This window comes from Sminthopsis crassicaudata, chromosome 4 (genome assembly GCF_048593235.1).
Source record: "Sminthopsis crassicaudata isolate SCR6 chromosome 4, ASM4859323v1, whole genome shotgun sequence".
Taxonomy (NCBI): domain Eukaryota; kingdom Metazoa; phylum Chordata; class Mammalia; order Dasyuromorphia; family Dasyuridae; genus Sminthopsis; species Sminthopsis crassicaudata.
In genome coordinates this window covers 436,126,372-436,144,530 of record NC_133620.1, presented here as the reverse complement: position 1 = coordinate 436,144,530, position 18,159 = coordinate 436,126,372, and the positions used below count along the sequence as shown (strand labels likewise).

General features: G+C 38.4%; 1 protein-coding gene across 1 annotated transcript in view; it reads right to left on the bottom strand.

Moving 5' to 3' along the window:
* Nucleotides 1–2,014: 2,014 nt before the first annotated feature.
* The window catches only part of PTGFRN (prostaglandin F2 receptor inhibitor), a 75,971-nt gene continuing 59,826 nt past the window's right edge, over nucleotides 2,015–18,159 (bottom strand). The window contains exons 8-9 of the mRNA XM_074263189.1: nucleotides 7,576–7,881; nucleotides 2,015–5,750 (exon numbers count right to left, since the gene is read on the bottom strand). Coding sequence (XP_074119290.1) covers nucleotides 5,584–5,750; nucleotides 7,576–7,881 — 473 coding nt within the window. The 3' untranslated portion in view covers nucleotides 2,015–5,583. The remainder of the gene's footprint in view (nucleotides 5,751–7,575; nucleotides 7,882–18,159) is intronic.

The following is an 18,159-nucleotide window of genomic DNA, read 5'->3' as shown; positions in this document are numbered from 1 at the left end:
GCACTGAGGAGAATAAGATTGAAATAGAGGAAGGATAAAAGAGCTGGACAGATTAAAAGAAGGTGTGTATAAATCTTCTCCCTTTAGTCCTTGAGGACTCTTGAAATCTAATGTGACAAACTTACTGGGCTCCTGGATGCTCCAGAAGGCCTACACCTAGACATGCCTGTTGACAAGAGACCACAGATTGGGCACAAATTGCCATGATCACCAGCCACTGGGAAGAGTGTAAGCCTTGGAGTCAGGAAAACCTGAATTTAAATCCTGCTTAAGATCATTATTATCTGTGTGACCTTACAAAGTCATTCTCCACCTTAGTTTGTGCAATATGTAGTTTAGATTCAGTGGATCTAATATATCTACTCTCCTTTATGCTGAGTGCTGTAGAATTATTACCTGTAATTCTAGTTTTCCATTTTATTAATGAGAGAAATGATACCCCAAAAAACAGTTAGCAACAGAATTAGACCTCTTCACCCTTATACCAATACTTTAACCCTTTCAACTTGGTCATTTGGGGCTTCACCAGAATTCCAAGTTTGATTAACGTACCAAAATGTGGCTACAATAAAAACCTTTCAGAGGTGGTTTTCAGTTCTCCCATTTGATGGGGGAAGTGGGTCAGAGAGCTGCTTTCAGTTTTCTGGGAAAATGATGGAGAGACACGCTCTGCTGAGTGAACCTTGGAGTAAAGTGAGCTGAAGAAGGTAGAGAGCTATTAGTAAGTAGGCTCTGACTACCTACCTCAATACTACTATGATTTTGGGCTAGGAAGGCTGATTACTTAATAAAATCATAGATTTAGAACTAAAAGGAAATTCAGAGATCTAATCCAGTCCCTTTGATCTCATAGTTGAGAAAGCAACAGAAAAAGGTCCTAGACGTAATAAGTAACAGAGACAGAATTCAAACACCGAACTGAAATCTAAATACAAATTCAATGCCCTTTCCACTGAATAGGAATTAATTCACAAGAAGAGAGGGAATAGAAATCAGAATAGGAATGGGAGAGAAAGAAAAGGCATGTTAGTGGATAGCATGTCTGATAGATTTTAATCCATGTCACAATTCACCAATGGTAAAGTCAGTCTTGACATATGTGCTTCTTTGTAACATGTAAACCAATTTCTACCAAGAAGGGAAAGTGATATTGTGGGAAGAATGATACAGTGCAGTTAGTGGATCTGAGTTTGAGTCTTGCCCTTGCTTACTAACTAATTTCTCCTCTTCAGATCTCAGTTTCTTCATCTATAAAACAAGTGTTGGACTAAATGGCTGAGATTTCTTCTTGATCTAAGGCTTATCCTATTAATTGATTACATTCCTACCAATAAAATGGGTGTAGTTTTCTCTTAAGAAAAAATAAAATATGAGTGAGGAAATAGGATGGAGGGAGGGATTGGTGGAAGGAGTCTAACAAAATCCAAAGTATTATAGTAACCACTCATTTTTTACAACCAATATTTCTAGAGTAGAAGGGGAAAGCACTACTCTTGGACTCTCTGGGATGGGAGAAGAAGGGGTAATCTTGGACATCCTTGCATTTTCCCTTAATTCTAATCCACAACTGAAGTGGAATGAATTGCAAACAGACTGTGTTAGTTCCTCCTGGGCCCATGAGTACCAAAACTCTTCCCTTAGCAAAGACCCAATTGTACTTATTTCCTAGAATAAGAGTCCCCACTTTCACCCTGCAGATCAGACACCTAAGAGGTAATATGAGTGGGAGACAAGGAGGCATACCAAACAGGATTGCCTAGTACCTAGAATTTTTCTTAAAAGGGAGTTTTGTTTCTACCTTTCCTTTCAGTGTGCCATCAGGACACATCAGCTTCACTGAGGCCTATTAAGTTTACATGCTTTTCTCTGTCCTCGAGAATAATCTAAAATGTTTTCAGGGTTTGAAAGGGGAAAATATGCCAAATAAAGAGAACCTTGGACACACAACATTCATCCTATCAAGGAAGGGGAGGAAAGGAAAAAGCCATTCAATAAATACCAAGTTCTTAATACGTTTTGACTTTAAATTAAACTTTCTTTAATGAAATTAGAAAAAAAACAGAATGTGTATTGCATATTATTTGTGATCACAGTATAAAACACAATATAATCAGTTCAAATGACACTGAGTATGGACAAAAATATGCAAACCATTTGTCTAAGCAAGTTTTTAGATTTGTGAGCTGGTGTTTCCGGTCCTTGTTTCTTGTGTAGGAAAAAAAAAAAAAAGTCTATATTTTCTCCCCAAGCGATGTGCATGCCGGGTGTGTCATTAGGAACCTGGAGGATCAGAGGAAGAAGAATGCACTTACCCGGGCCCTCGTTCCCTTCTTCCTCTGTTGTCAGTTGCAAAGCTAAAAAATAGTTCAGATTTTTCTGCGAGTAGCAAGTTGTATATTGCTTATTGTCCCTGCTGGGAAGGCTCAGTCTCTGGGTCACTGACTTCAGTGACAAAGTAATGGCTGCCAAGAGTCTGTAGAACAAAATGCAGAAGGGAAAGTAGACAGAAGGGTCTTGATACCAGGGGTCTTCCTGTGCTGGGACTTCAAGGGAATGCTGGGAGCGTGGGGAGAACGGAAAACACTAGCAGTTGAATGCAGGGAACTTAAGAAATATTTAAATGTGATAGATGAGTCTCTACATTTTCACTGTTCCAAGAGACTTTCTTTATGGTATCAGTTTGTGTTTTTGAAAAACAACAATAACAACAACAACTTCAGCATGTCTATAAATTTTGGTTATTTTAAGACTCACTCGTGAATAAGCCCTAGGCTTTTTCTAGGGAATACTTATATGACTATCAAGTTGTTCAAATAAACAAATATAAGTGGCGACTTGTCAGCATCAGGAGTTCCAAGACCCCTGGTCATTCCAACTGCTATTATGGCAGGAACCACTCTGCAGGGACCATTTCATGGTATCCCAAGAGGGCCCTCACCAACACATTTCGTACTAAAGAAAGAGAGAGAGAGAGAGAGAAAGGATGGATAGAGAGACAGACAAATGATCAGCAAAGTTTATTTTCCAAGTTGATGCAAGGTTTTTTGGCATGGTGTCCTGGGTCTACCTCCCTCGCAAAAGCTATGGAAGCAGACATTTTGGGGCAGCTCTTAAAATTGCGATATCAGCTCTGACCAGCAGCATCAGCTTGTAAAGGAAAAGGCACAGGGCACAATTCCCCATAAAGCCTGGTTAATGCTAGTGGTATTGGCCAACCAATCCATTACTTAGTGTTAACCCTACTAGGGTAGCAAGGTTCCCCTCCCTCTCCACCTCCCCCCACCCCCATCAATAGCTGGACGCCCTTCTCTACTAACAAGAAAGGCCTGAGTCATGAAAACCCTGAGTTTTCTCTCAGCAAAATGGTAGACCCCAAAGTGCTCAGAGTGTGCTGGCTATTAACTAGTAAAAGTCCCAATGTCAACTTTTTTGATTTTAGAACTGCTGCCTTTAGAAGAGCCTGATTTCTCCCTTCTTGGAAATAATACCATAAAGAAATGGCATCTATTTTAGTGTTAGCATAGGGATAGGGACGGGATGGGGGAAGGAGGAGGGAAGGAGGAGGGGAAGTATGTGGGGGAGGAGAGGACAAAAACTTAATGCTATTAAACCCTACAGTTTCTCCCTTTGGTCATCCCTACTCTTGTTCTGTAAAGGGCATAAATGTGGGGACGCTTTCCATTTGGGGACAAGTATACCTGGAATGCCAGGGCCCTGCTACTGTCCTCCGGGAGTATTTTTGCCTTGGGCACTAAAGACTCTCACAGCCAGAGAGAGTACTCATTATCGCATGAGCAACCCTCTCTATTAGCAGAACAGAGGGAAATCAATGTGCAAGCCCACATGGTCATGGAGACTGTAATCAGTGAGAGCAGGTGAGGATAAGAAGCTGGGGATGGGGGGAAAGGGAAAGGCTCATCCTGCCAATTATGAGAAAATGGGTGTACATGAATGCTCTTCTTTGGGACCCGACTTTATTGCTCAAAACAATTCCTTCTCTCCCCACCCCCCACCCCCGCCCCTTTCCTTGGAAGACAGCACCGTGACTGCTCCTTCAGAGTGAGAATGAAAGCAGAGCAGACAGAAATCTAGGCCATGAGTCATCAATGGGCCTCAGAAAACCCCACTGGGATGCTTCAGAAAGGCCATGCCGAGTCTGAGACACTTTGGAAGGCAGGAGAGTGCTGGGGAAATCTTTTTTTAAAAGCAGGGGGAAAAGGAGCCTCAGGACAAATAACATTTCTTTCTCTCTGCTTTGAGCCACTGTCCCTTGACTGACAGAGTCGAGCAAAAGAGACTGGCATTCATTCAGCAGGCTGTTTACGTGAGAATAAATAGATGGGTTTCATTCCTCTTCCTCACCGTACCCTCTCAGACCCTCATCACCCTGTTGAGCTTCCTAAAAAGACCCGATGGATGAAAAAAGCCACAGAAAAAAATGGCTTTCCACTTAATTTCTGATTCCTTTCAGGTAAGACAGTCTCGGCAAAACTATTCACCTTCCTGACGAGGGAGTCAAAGCAGCAAGACTGGAATGTTAGGTTTCTGCAGGTGCTCCCACAGGGCCCGCTGGAGCTGCTGCCAAAGTGGGTGTCTAGCAGGCAGGAGAGTGGAAGCGGCGGTGGCAGCTTCCATGCCAGCTTGGGCCCTCGTCACCTTATTGTGCCCCCGCCCTGAGCTCGGTCTCCCAGGTCTGCCTGTCTGCCTCCCCGGCTCCCCGACTGCTTGGCTCAAGAGAAAGGAAGCTGCCTATGCTAAAAACTGGCATTCCCCTGTCCCCCTTCCTCACTTCTTCACATGCCTACCTACTGCCACTAGCGAGGGGCTGCTGTGTTTTTACTAGCTTACATTTTAAGGCTGAGGTGGCAAGGTAAGGTGTTCGGTGGAATGTCAGGTTCTAGGGGGGCCGATATTCTAACACTGAATGAACAGAGAGGAAACAAAGAAGCAAAAATGCCTTTGATTCAATAGGAAACTAAGTTTCCATGTAAAGTGTAGCATAAGCCCCTGAAAATAGGGGGATGATGATAAAAGCCGCCAACGGGCTTTCAGCAACAGTGCCATGCTGTCTCCAAGCAGTACTAGAACATCTCATTCAGGAGATCTTAGCAACAGTGCCTCGAAGTTGACAGCGACCTACTGGAGTGAGCAAGCAAATATTCATCCAAGACAAAGGTCTCTAAATTCTGCCACCCCCCCTTCTCTCCGCAACCCCTCTCAATAGACCAAAAAATATAACACGGAGTTTTATAAGAGGGTCTCAAAACTGGTAAGAGGGAAAAAAAATCAGACAAAGTCCACCGTTTAAAAAGCCCCACTTGGGAAAACAAACACCCTACGAAATAACTGATAGATCCAGAACAGAGCGTCCCTTTAGAAAGTGCCACTGGAAGAGTCAGAACTGGTAAACATGGCCCGTGCTCTCGGTTCTTAACATGCAGAAAAGAGAGAGCTGGAAGTCCCACCTGAGATTAGAGAGGACTTTTCTTTTGTTAGTGTAAAACACTTCACTCTAAAATGTCACTGTCCTCTTCTCCCCCATCTCTCTCCCAGAAAGACAATCCATCTTTCTCAGGCCCGCGCCTAGTCCATTTCCATTGACATGAGTCGCCGGCGTTCTCGTCTCGTTTCCTGGACCTCCTTCTTACAGCACCAGTGAGAGCTGCAGTAGCCTATGAGGCAGGAGATGAGTCCAATGATGGTGGAGAGGCTGATGCCGATTAACAGGGGATACTTGAAGGCATTCAGTACTGTGTGGAAGAGGAAGGACAGAGTTAATAAAACAAGTTAGCCCCTGCTAGTCCGGCCGGCAATAATTCATGAGATAAAAATGGGTGAATGTTTTCTTAATGACTTGCTTTTAATTAACCTAGTGTCCCTCTCCCAAATTCAATTTGTTTTAATCCAAACATGCATTGAGGACATACTATAGACTATTTCAAAAAGTCCCATGGCTTAGGAAGTGCCTTCATTTTATGTGTAGATGAAGAAAAAAGTGATTCTCAACAGTAAGGAAAGTAGGCTAAGAGCCCGTAACAGAATCCAGGCCTGACTAAGGCTGCCATCCCATCCTGTTAAATGAGGACGGCCAAAACAAAACAAAGAACCCAAAACTCAACTCATCTGGCCATCTTTGAGTATCATTGTTTTTAGGGAAGGGGGGGAGATATGGGGATTCTTCGTGAGAGACCATGAATGGTACACAATGGATAGAGAGCCATTCTTTGGGCAAGACATTTAACCACTCTGTCCCCATGACACAGAATGTAAATTATGGATTTATCAATTATAAGATTATAAATTATAACTATAATTTATATTATAAGTCATGGAAGATTATAAATCTCTAAGATTATAAATCATGGAAGAGATGGCACTCTACAAATGATTTCTTCACCATGAGGAAATCATATATACCTGGTCCAAAAAAAAATATAAAGGTTACTTTACTTTTATATCAGTATATGTGTACCTAAAATTTGTGAAGAAATCAAATGTTTCTAAGTCAAGCGTCATCAAACCTGGAAATTTAAAGCAATAATACTATGGTGGATCCTTTTGCAAAGTAAACCATTACTCTCAACATTCTCTATAAAACTATATTTTTATACATGGAATTACTTAAAGCACTTTACACTGAAACTCACATATGGAGACAAAACATCAGTAATTAAGTGATATAAACTCAACAAAGATTACACAAAAATGAAAGTCTACCTCTCCACCCACCCACACAGTCCTGCAGGCTGGCAGAAAGGAAATGGGCGGTCAGCTTTAGTCTAGCATTGATTCTAAGAAGTGACCTGGGTTAAAGGGTCTCTGACTCTGCTCAGTCAAAGGGGAGGGGGATGGGTCTGAATTGAGTCTCTCATGGCCTTTTCTAGAAAATGGACATCTTTTCTTTAGTTATTTTCCTACTAAACTGAAAGAACCACCAAGGCAGGGGACACTTGAACTTTGTATTTCCCTCCTCCAAGGCCAAGACTTCATGATCTCCATACAGTAGGAACTTGATAAACATCCACTTAATTAAAAAGTTCCTTTCCCCTTCCTATTAAACATCTGGGAAAAAATCCAAGTTAGAACAGGAGGAAATAAATAGGACATTTACACATTAGTTAAAATAGCATGAAGCTATCCAATATCTTTCTAATAGGTCTATACCAGGTAGGACCAATAGGATTTTTGCTCTTACTTCTTCTGTAATTAGGCCTAAGTCAAAATCAGAGATTCTGTGAACTTGGAGTTCACAGACCCCATGAACAACCTTCAGGGGAATCTTGGATTTTTTCTTTTTAAAAAATACTTCACAGTTTGGCATGAGGGGCTTCCTTTGTAATCCTGAGTATTTTATTTTATACATTAAAATAAGCCTGAGAAGGCTTCCATAGACTCGATCAGATTGTAAAAAGGGTTTTTCGTCCAAAAAAGGCTAAATCTTCTTGTGCTAGATAGCAAATAGTATTCATTGGGACACATTTTTCAGATGAGGTAGTTAGTCCCTATGCTGGTTACAATAAAGCAGACTGAGGGCAATTCACAAACACTGAGAAAAATGAGCATGTGAGGTCATACCATCCATCTTCACAGTTACAAAGATGGGCTTGGATTTGATCTCTGTCTCCCGTTGCCAGGACCCTGTGCTTGACCTGATCCATGGTATCACAGCACAGAAGTAGTTGCCAAAATCTTGGTCCTCAGAGCCATGAACTTGGAGGAGGAATTCCAGCACACTGATCTTCTCCAGGCTTAGGTCACTCTTCCAGGTTCTCCGAGCCTTGTTCACAACCCCTTTCCGATCCAATGAAGATAAAAGGACAGCAGGTTTGTCCAAGGCAAAGGAATGGACAGCAAACCAGGACACATCGAAGGACATGTCATCTAAAATGGGCAATCAAATGACAAAGCGTTGTCAGTGCAGTAGATAGATCAGGGTCCCTGTACTCAAATCTGGGAAATAACAGAGGAGGAAAATTACCATGTTACAGAAATGCTTCTCTGACAAGCGCAGAATATAAAACTGGTCTATGGACAGATCATTCTCTAAACACCTCAATAAACTGAACCATAAAACCAGACAAAGGCAGATGGTCTAGAGCACTGCACTTAAAAGTCAGAAAGAACTAAATACAAATCCTTCCTCACTTACTAGCAAAGTGACCCTGAGAAAGTCACTTAAATCATGCTCAGCTCAGTTTCCCTGTCCTTAAAATAAGCATAATAATGCATCTATTGAGATGATACAAAAAAATGCATTACATATAAATTTTAACTATAACTGGCTTAAAAGCCCACCATTCACTCATAGTTTCCTATGTTTCTTAACAGGAAGCTATGTGATGTCCTTTTCAAATGACAAGTACACATGAGAGAGAGGGAAAAGGAGAGGGAGAGGGAGGAAGAGTGTGTTCTGAATGTCAAGCTTCTTCAAGTTTGGGGAACAGCATTGTTTTCAAAGTCAAAAACAAGATACTTCTGAAACATCAGGTTAAAGAACACAGCTACATACACATTGATTCAGAAGAAAATCCTGATAAATGAGAACAGTTTAGAATTTAATAGCCCTGTATTCCTTTTTCTTCTGGAAAAGTGCTTAAGTTTATAATATTTAATAATAATTTTTTTAAGTTAGACCAAGGATATTGGGGATGGTCAAATAGCCCCAGAGAGTAATGTTGCTGAATTGTAAAGTACTTTACAAAATTAAAGTTCTAATAAAGGCAAATAAATTAGCATGGACCTAAGAGAAATAAAGTCTTTGGGACAAGTAGTAATTCCTAGACAATTTGGGAATACAGCCAACAAAGAGTGGTTAAGAGGCCTCAGCCTTTTCAGGCTAAAGGTGTTGTTGCAATCAGAGAGGCCTTAGCCAGCAGCTTCGGGAAGGATTTTGGCTGAGCTGATGAACTTTTTAAAAATGTATGCCCAATACCCTTTGACCCAGCAGTGCTACTACTGGGCTTATTTCCCGAGGAAATACTAAAGAAGGGAAAGGGACCTGTATGTGCCAAAATGTTTGTGGCAGCCCTCTTTGTAGTGGCTAGAAACTGGAAGATGAATGGATGTCCATCAATTGGAGAATGGTTGGGTAAATTATGGTATATGAAGGTTATGGAATATTATTGCTCCGTAAGAAATGACCAACAGGAGGAATACAGAGAGGCCTGGAGAGACTTACATCAACTGATGCTGAGTGAAATGAGCAGAACTAGGGGATCATTATACACTTCAACAATGATACTGTATGAGGATGTATTCTGATGGAAGTGGATATCTTCAACATAGAGAAGAGCTAATCCAATTCCAATTGATCAATGATGGACAGAACCAGCTACATCCAGAAAAGGAACACTGGGAAATGAGTGTAAACTGTTAGCATTTTTTTTGTTGTTGTTTTTCTTCCCAGATTATTTTGAATACCTTCTGAATACAATTCTTCCTTTGCAACAACAACAACAAAATTCGGTTCTGCACATATATATTGTACTTAGGATATACTATAAGATATTTAATATGTACGGGAATGCCTGCTATCTAGGGGAGGGGGTGGAGGGAAGGAGGGGAAAAATTCAGAACAGAAGGGAGTACAAGGGATAATGTTGTAAAAAAAAAAAAAATTACCTATGCATATGTACTGTCAAAAAAAAAGTTATAATTATAAAATTAATTAAAAAAATGAATGCCCCCAAAAAACTGTTTAATTTAAATATCTAATTTTCTAAATAATGAAAATGAATATATTTATTATTAATTTAGCAAAATACAGTAAAGGTAACAGAAAAGGCAATGTAACAATGTTGATGTTTTTTAGATACATATTAAACAAATACGTGGGTAATACTAAAAACAATTGTTTCTAATAGGATATTCTCTAGATGGTCCCTTTTGCAACTTACAGTGAGATAGAGTGGTAGATTCAGACTCAAGATTTGAAGTTTGAATCCTATCTCAGACACTTATCTGTATATGACCCTGGCCAAATACCTATACCTCTCTCAATTTCAGTTTTCTCATCTGTGAAATGGGGATAATAGTATCATCTACTTCAGACAGTTGTGAGGATCAAGTGATAACATATGTAATGTTAGTTGTTCCACCCATAAAAGGAACATTATCTTTGAGATTTGGAGAGGCAGCACGTTTTCCCTCCATTTCCACTGCTGAGATGCTTTAACAATAGCCTTCTTAATGTCACAGGACCAACATTAAAAAGGGTGGAAACGTAATCATAATTTGTTTTTAATTAGTCAGACTCTTCCACCCACATGCAAATCAAAAGGGCAAAGTTCCATAGGCTGTGGCCCGCAAGATAATAGTTAGCCAAGACTGGCTGCAATTATACTGGAGAATAAAACTTTCTATGCAAAGAGCAGAGTGTTGGATTCCATCAGCCTCCAGAATCTCAGGGTTGGGAGGATTTCTAAGCTATCTCTCACCTGAGCATTGCTCTTCAGTATCTCCAAGAAGAGGTAGCCTATCTCTGCTTTAAGACCTCAGAATTACACACAGGAAGAGCACTGAAAATATTGTCACATTTCATTCAGGGCCTTTGTGGACAAAAATACTTCTTCCTGGTTGTTCTAAGAAATTTCTCTCTCCTTTTCTAGAGATGAGGACCCTAATGTGGAACCCAGCATGGAACATTATCCTGCATCTATTACATACATACCATTAAACCAAAGGCTAAGTGCTGATGGAGGAAGGAAAAGGAAAAAAAAATATCATGTTAGATAATAACAACTCAGATCTCTGTAGTAACGCTCTAATGCTTACAAATCAGAGTTCATACATTTTAAGAGTTCTGACTTGGGAAAAAAATAATTTCCCGTTGATTTATGGGTCCAATGATCCATATAATTTCACCACACATCTTTTCTACCCCTTACAGTTGTGTCTAGATATACAAATCTGCATCAAGTTAACAGGCATATATTAAGCACCAAATGTGTTCCAAGCATTAGGCTAAGTAAGCACTAGACTGTGGTGACCCACTATAGGAGTTGAAGGAACAAAGACCTAAGTGTCTCCATATGGTAATATGTGGGAAAAAAAAGTTAAGAATTCAGGTTATCTGGCCATATTTCTACTGTACCTTTGTATTCTTTTTTTTTTTTTTCCCCTGAGGCTGGGGTTAAGTGACTTGCCCAGAGTCACACAGCTAAGTGTCTGAGACCACATTTGAACTCAGGTCCTCCTGAATTCAGGGCTGGTGCTCTCTCCACTGCACCACCTAGCTGCCCCACCTTTGTATTCTTAACATGACTATCACTTCACTTTTCCCCTTTAAAGTGTCATAATTATTTAGAAATTGGAGGTACTTCAATGATAAAATGAACAAGGAAAAGATGATGAAAGGATGAGGGGAATTTGGACTTGTGTCAGAAGGTTGGAAGGTCAAAGACTGTCACAAAGAAGAATGGGAGAGAAGGGACCACTTAACCTCTGGAGCTCAGTGATGTCCACTCACTGTCTCAGGGACCTTCTGTAGCAGTGAAGGCTGGACTAACTCAGAAGGAAGTAGCTTCTTGGCTTAAAAGAGTGGTGAGATGGATTAATAGCTGCCATCAGGAAGATCAGTGTTGATAGTTCCATTGTCACAACAGCTCTCCTATTTGTCCCCTTCTTTCTACTATCCCACCACCGCCCTAGCTCATTTTCTCATTATTTTGATTATTACAAAGCAAGACCTTCCTAACTGAACTTCCATTTTCCAATGTCTCTCCTCCCTGATCCATCTACTACAAAGCTGGCCAAAGAAGCTTCCTAAAGCACAAAGCTTGGGCAAAGCACTCCTTTGCCCAAGGAACTTCAACAATTTCCTTTTATCTTTAGGCGAAAGTACAAACCCCTCAGTTTGGCATTTAAAGCCCTTCACAACTGAGTTTCAACCGACCTTTCCAAGTCTGTGTTCTATATTCCAGCAAAAGTGGACTACTTGCCAACACCAAGTTTGTATATTCTACTTCTGTGTTTTTGCATATGTCATTCCCCCATTCTTGGAATATATTCCTTTTTCATTTCTACCACTCAGAATCTTTTTGTTGCTATTGTTCAGTCATTTCATCAGTGCCTGACTTATTGTTATTTAGGATTTTCTTAGAGTGCTTTGTCATTTATTTCTCCAGTTCATTTTACAGATAAAGAAAATGAGTCAAATAGGGTTAAATGATTTGCCCAGAGTTTCAATGTATTAAGTGTCTGAGGCCACATTTGAACTCAGATCTTTCTGACTCCAAGCTTGATGTTCTATCCACTGGGCCACTTAATTATGGCTCTAGAAATCCTGTTTCCTTCATAATTCAGCTCCTGCCATTTCTTATGAGAAGTCTTATCCAGCCTTTCCACCTCAGTCCCTACTTACTGCTAATGTTCCTCCCAGCACCCTTACCTTGTATTTATTTTGTATATACTGTGTTGATTTTTATCCTGATAGAGTGTAGTAAGCCTCTTCAAGTCAGGGAATTTTCATTTTTGCCATTATATCTATAGTACCTGGAGCACAGTTAGTATTTTAATAAATGCTTGTGGAGTAAAGTCGTTCCTGATCCTCTTGTTAATTCTTGTCTTTGTCTCTGATTTATCACAGATATGCTTATGTTTTTACATATTATATACCACCAGAAGATTGTAAGCTCCTTGGGGGAAGAATCTGGTTGTTGTTTGTTTGTTTGTTTTCATTTTATCTTCACATTAAATTACACATAGCAGGTACCTAATAAATGTCTATTAGATTGGAATGGAAGAATTGAGTAATAGTGCAGATAGATTAAGAATGCATTTTATCTATCTACCTTATATGAATAATTAAGAAGGCCATTATTTTCTCTGGGGCATATATCTGAGACCTAAATGAGAAACTCCTGAGTCTTGTCAGAATTGAAAACTGTTACCAAAGATGGCTATTCATGTGGGGAGAAACTGCAATTCAAGAAGAAACTTAGATATGCCTCAGGGAGGCTGTAGATAAGAAATAAGTCTCCATTATACCACAAAATGTGGTATAAAGGCACTTTTTGTGACAACAAAGAATTAGGAAACAAAATTGATGCACATCAATTACAGAATGGCTAAACAAATTATAGTACATGTATGTAATAGGATATTCTTGTGCTTTCAGAAATCATAGGGATGATAAATCCAGAGAAGCACAGAGAGATTTTATATAATCTGATACAGACTGAAGCAAGCAGGACCACGAAAACAACATACACAATGACTTTAACAATGTTAAGTGGGAAGAACACTACAAACAAACAATAATGAATGTTAAAACATTACAAATAACAAGAATAGCTCCAAAGAACAGATAAAAGAGGACCCTTCCACTACCTCTGTTCTTTTATTTTCAGACTTTGGGAAAGTATTAATCAGTGTTATTTTTTTTTCTCTTCTTTTACTTTAAAAATATTATCATCATGTAGGATGGTTCTCAGGAAAGGAAAGAGGAAAGATATTGGAAAGCTTTTGGTGATATAAAAATTCAAAAGATCAATAAAAATTATGTCTTTTGAAAGAAGAAACTTAGAAAGAATTGATAGAAATTGTGAATTTCTGAAAATCAATTAAAACCTTGGAAGCTTGTAGTAATGTTTTCATCACCAATGTCAACTAAATATGGGGGCTTTATCTACTTGTTTTTACTTTTTTTGGTAGTTGTTTCTTTTTAATTTGTTTCTTCTTCCACAATGGTGACTAATATGGAAATATATTTTACATGCTAGTACATGTATAGTCTATATCAAATTGCCTACCATTTTAGGAAGACGAGAGTGGAAGGAGAAAAATTTGGAACTCAAAATCTTGTAAAAATGAATGCTAAAAATTAACTTGACAAGTATCTGAAAAAAATACTATTAAAAAAAGAATATGAGGGCTTTATATGAAAAATCATATCTTAGACAAGAATAAGAGGTTTTAAAAAATGGTATCTGAGAACAGTTCTTAGATGCCTGGACAACAGTTTAAAATACAGGATTGATGGACTTTTGGCCAGCAATAGATTCACCTAAGAAATGATAGTTTAAAAAAAATAAATTTTCTTAAAGTAGTCTTATGAATCTAATCCAAAAGACTTACACCTGAGAAGAGATGGGTAGAGAGCAAAAATCTTTCAAGACAGCTAACAGAGAGAACAGCAGGTACCATATAGAAGAAGATTAGCAAAAGGGAGGACCAATGATTTACCAGAGACAGTATCAAAGAAGAGAATTAGTAAGAAGACCCATTAATTGGATACTTATGTGCAATCAGGTTAAACTGGAAATTCTGCTTCAAGAAAACAAGCCTTGGTGGGAAGGGAATCATAACTGTTGCTAAATAAAAGATAAGGTAGAATAATATTGTATATTAAAAATATTGCATATTCAAAAGAAATTCAGGAACCTGATAGAAGGGAGAACTGATAAGGGATTAAAAAAAAAGTCATAGGAGTTGAAGCAGGACTCTAAATGGTCCTTCAGGCTCTTCTGGTCAACTAGGTATAAGGCACTGTGCCAGATGCTGAATGTACAAAACTCAAATTATCAATAGTCTCTAAAAAAAGACTAAATTTTTCTAGATTTCATTTAGTCCAACCCATTTTACATAAGGAAAGGCGTTAGGCTTGGCATGCTTAATAATGTTTTAGTTTCTTACAGTTAGATTTCTGTACCATATCATTACAACAATACAAAGTTTACCCATTACATTTTTTTTTTCAGTCTTCTCCTTCCCATGACTGTTCTACAGCATTTAGTCCTAAAGGTCCAACCTGCCCCTTCTTACTGGATTCTCTTTTCATCCTATTAACCAGCCATACTCTCTTAATTCTCTTTCTTGATTCAAAAACCTAACATGGAAGCAAGAGAGTATAATGATAGGGGACATTGTGGTTTGGAAAGAATAGACTACAAAGGGCTAAGAAAAAAGGTAGGTGGGATCTTTGATTTAAAATTCTACAAGGGAATCTAGCCCAAGAATTATGGAAAGTTCTCAAGAAAGAAATTTTGAATTTACAAACAAAAACAGTTCCAAAGAGAAAAAAAAAAAAAAAGAGAGATAAGCTGTCTAAGAAGAGAAATGGTGATAGAGATCATCAACTAACTTAGATTTTTAAAAAGGCATACACAGAAGAAAGAAACCAGGGCAGCTAACCAAGGGTGAATACAAAAGCAAGCCCTGGAAGAATAGTGTCAGGAGTATTAAAAAAAAAAAAAAGAAAGAAAGAAAGAAACATAGCAAAAAACCCAGAATGAGAAGGCTAGTGATGAATGCTAAAGATAGAAAAAATGATTTTTTAAAGCTATGCTGGGAAAAAGAAGAGGATCAAAGAAAGAACTATTGCTGTAGGGTAGATGATATGATGAAAATGAATGATGAAGAATAGAGAGTTCACCTCTTATTTTGATTCTGTTTTCTCTGCCAAAAAGAATGATCTTTAGACTGGCAAGAACAGAATGAAGCAGGCTAATAGTGATGTAAAACGCAATGTAAGTAAGGAAGTAGTAGGACACTCTCTAGATGCCCTTGATGAGTTCCAAAGACCAGGTCCAGACTACATCACAGGATCCTAAAAAAACTGCCACAGGTAATTGCCAAGCCCTTATTAGCATTTTTTTTTTTTGAAAGAATGGTAAAGGAACTGAGAGAATGCATAGACAAAAAGTATCCTGGTTTTTAAGAAGAGCAGAAAATGGAGACTGAAGTTTAGGTCAGTAAGTCTGATTTCAGTTCTTGGTAAAATTAAAGAAAGCATTTTTAGAAGGATGGTGTATAATGATCTTGAAAAGAAAATACTAACCATCCACCAAGAGCCAACATGATTTCAATAAGGACAAATCATATCAGACTAGGTTTGTTGACTTTTTTGACAAGGTCAAAAGGTTGATTATTAGTGGATATTACATAGTTTACCTAAATTTTAGCAAAGTGTTTGACAATATACTAGATTTTAAAATATTAGTTTAAAATTAGTTCTTAAGTTTTAATTATTATTAATTATTAGTTCTTAATGTGGCATTCAAAGAAGAATAATGATCATTACATAGGAGGTGACAGGATCACTATTCTCTATCCTGGTCAGACCATATAGAAAATGTGGTTTTTTTTTCTTGGTTCAATTTTAAGAAGAACACTGATAAGTTAGAGATCACCCAAAATTCAGTGACCAGGATGAAGAGAATTTTGGTGATCAGATTATAAAAGATTATAAATTAGGGAAATTTAGCTTAGAGAAGAGATTTGGGGGAGGACATGGTGGGGACATGAGATGGGGACTATTTAGAGATAGTCTCTAGAGTCCTTTCTAACTCTATGATTTAATGTTTGATTCAAAGTGAAGTAGGCAATTGAAAAAAAAAAGTTTTCCTATCCCCTTTTCCCTTTATTTCTACTTCTCCATTAACCATGAGAACCACCATTTTTCTTTGTGGTTTTTTATTGCTGGTCTTCAAAACCAGTAATGGTAGCTCACTCAAGGAACAGGGCCATTGTTTATTTCTGTGAATAGTATCTACCAACTACTGAACCTAAAATAGATATCATTTCAATTCTTATTTCCTATGAATTTTTCCCTTCCTTATTATCTTAACGTTCTCTAACTTACCCCACCATTCAACCCTCAATGACAACTTTTAGTAGTACAAAACGTTCTGTATTTATAAAGCTATTATGAAAATTAAAATAAGATTAAAAAAAACAATTGGTGCCATCCAAAAGTGGAATGAAGTAATAGAGAGATAATGAATTCCCCAATTTTGGAGATGTTCAAGTCAAAGTTGGATGACCAATTGTCAGTATTATAGGGAAGACTCGTTTTGTATCTGGGGTGCAATGGTGGTGAGATATTTTCCAAGTCTAAGAATCTATCTACAAAGAGAAGGTTGGTAGCAATAAAACTCTGGAGTAGCAAAGGGACAGATTAATTAGATGTTGCCCCTATATCTAGTCTTACCATTTGTAATGCTCATAAAACATCTTTGTAACACAAAGATCTAGCCAACTTTATCTATTCTACAATCTAGCCAAATTGACCTTTTTACTATTCTTTTGCATGACATTCCCTCTACTATTTTTGTGCCTCTTCTTAATCTACTTCCCAGAGCTAGAATACTTTTCTGACTTGTCACTGCCTCTTGGAATTTCTAATTTCCTTCAAAGTTCAGACAAAGTATCATCTCTTACATGAAAGCCTTTGTTGATTCCCCTACTAACTGCTAAAGGTGCCTCCAATTACCCTCTGTCTATTTAGTATACAATTATATATGTACATGCTGAGCTCCACTCCCTCACTTCTCCCTCTCTTGCCTCATTCCTAATAATAACTAAGGTCCTTGGGAACAGGGACTCTTTCTTTTCTGTTGTTGCATTCCCAGCACCTAGCAGATAAAAGGAACTTAATAAATACTTGTTGATGATAGATTGAAAGAAGGAAAGAAGCCATTCAGCAAATTTAACTCAAGTTACAATTAGCCTGTTTGTGGCTGAGTTTCAAGTCTGTCTGAATAGTTCCTGTTTTAAAAGAACACGGTAATTCTATGAAAGGCATAGTTTTAAACTGGCTAATAGATGGGAAGGGGAATGTATCACTATTAGTATAGGGTATGGACAGGTACTGGGGAAAGGCCAAATCACTGCCTCTGGCTCTATTTGTCCACCTGTGCGGCTTGTTAGGTTCTCTGTGGACCTTAATTTGAGTATGTATAGGTTAGATACATTACAACTAAAAATAACAGCATCGTGACTTATAAGAAGGAGAAAGGGGACTTAGGATATACAAGGATGAAGATCAGGGAACAGTACTATTCTTTCCTCAGACATTTAAAACCAAAAAAGACATAGAGACCCTTTCTATGACCTGTTTGGTCATGAAGTGAAGGGGAAAGAAGTTGCACTTTAGACATATTCCCAAAACACTTAACAGATGAGTGATTTCTTTTAGGACTATTTGTCTGTTCATTCATTCTTTTAAATACTTATCAAATGCCTATTATAGTTGGGCAATATTAGTATGCATAAGACACAGTACCTCCCCTTCAGGAATTTATAATCTAGTAGAGAACTCAGTTTATATTTATTTTGGTATTTCCCAGACATTTCCAAGCCCTCCGGCTTCCACTGCTTTCACCTCTTCCCATCAAAAGCTGAATTCCAGCCCCTGAGAAAGTAGGCCCTAATTGGTGA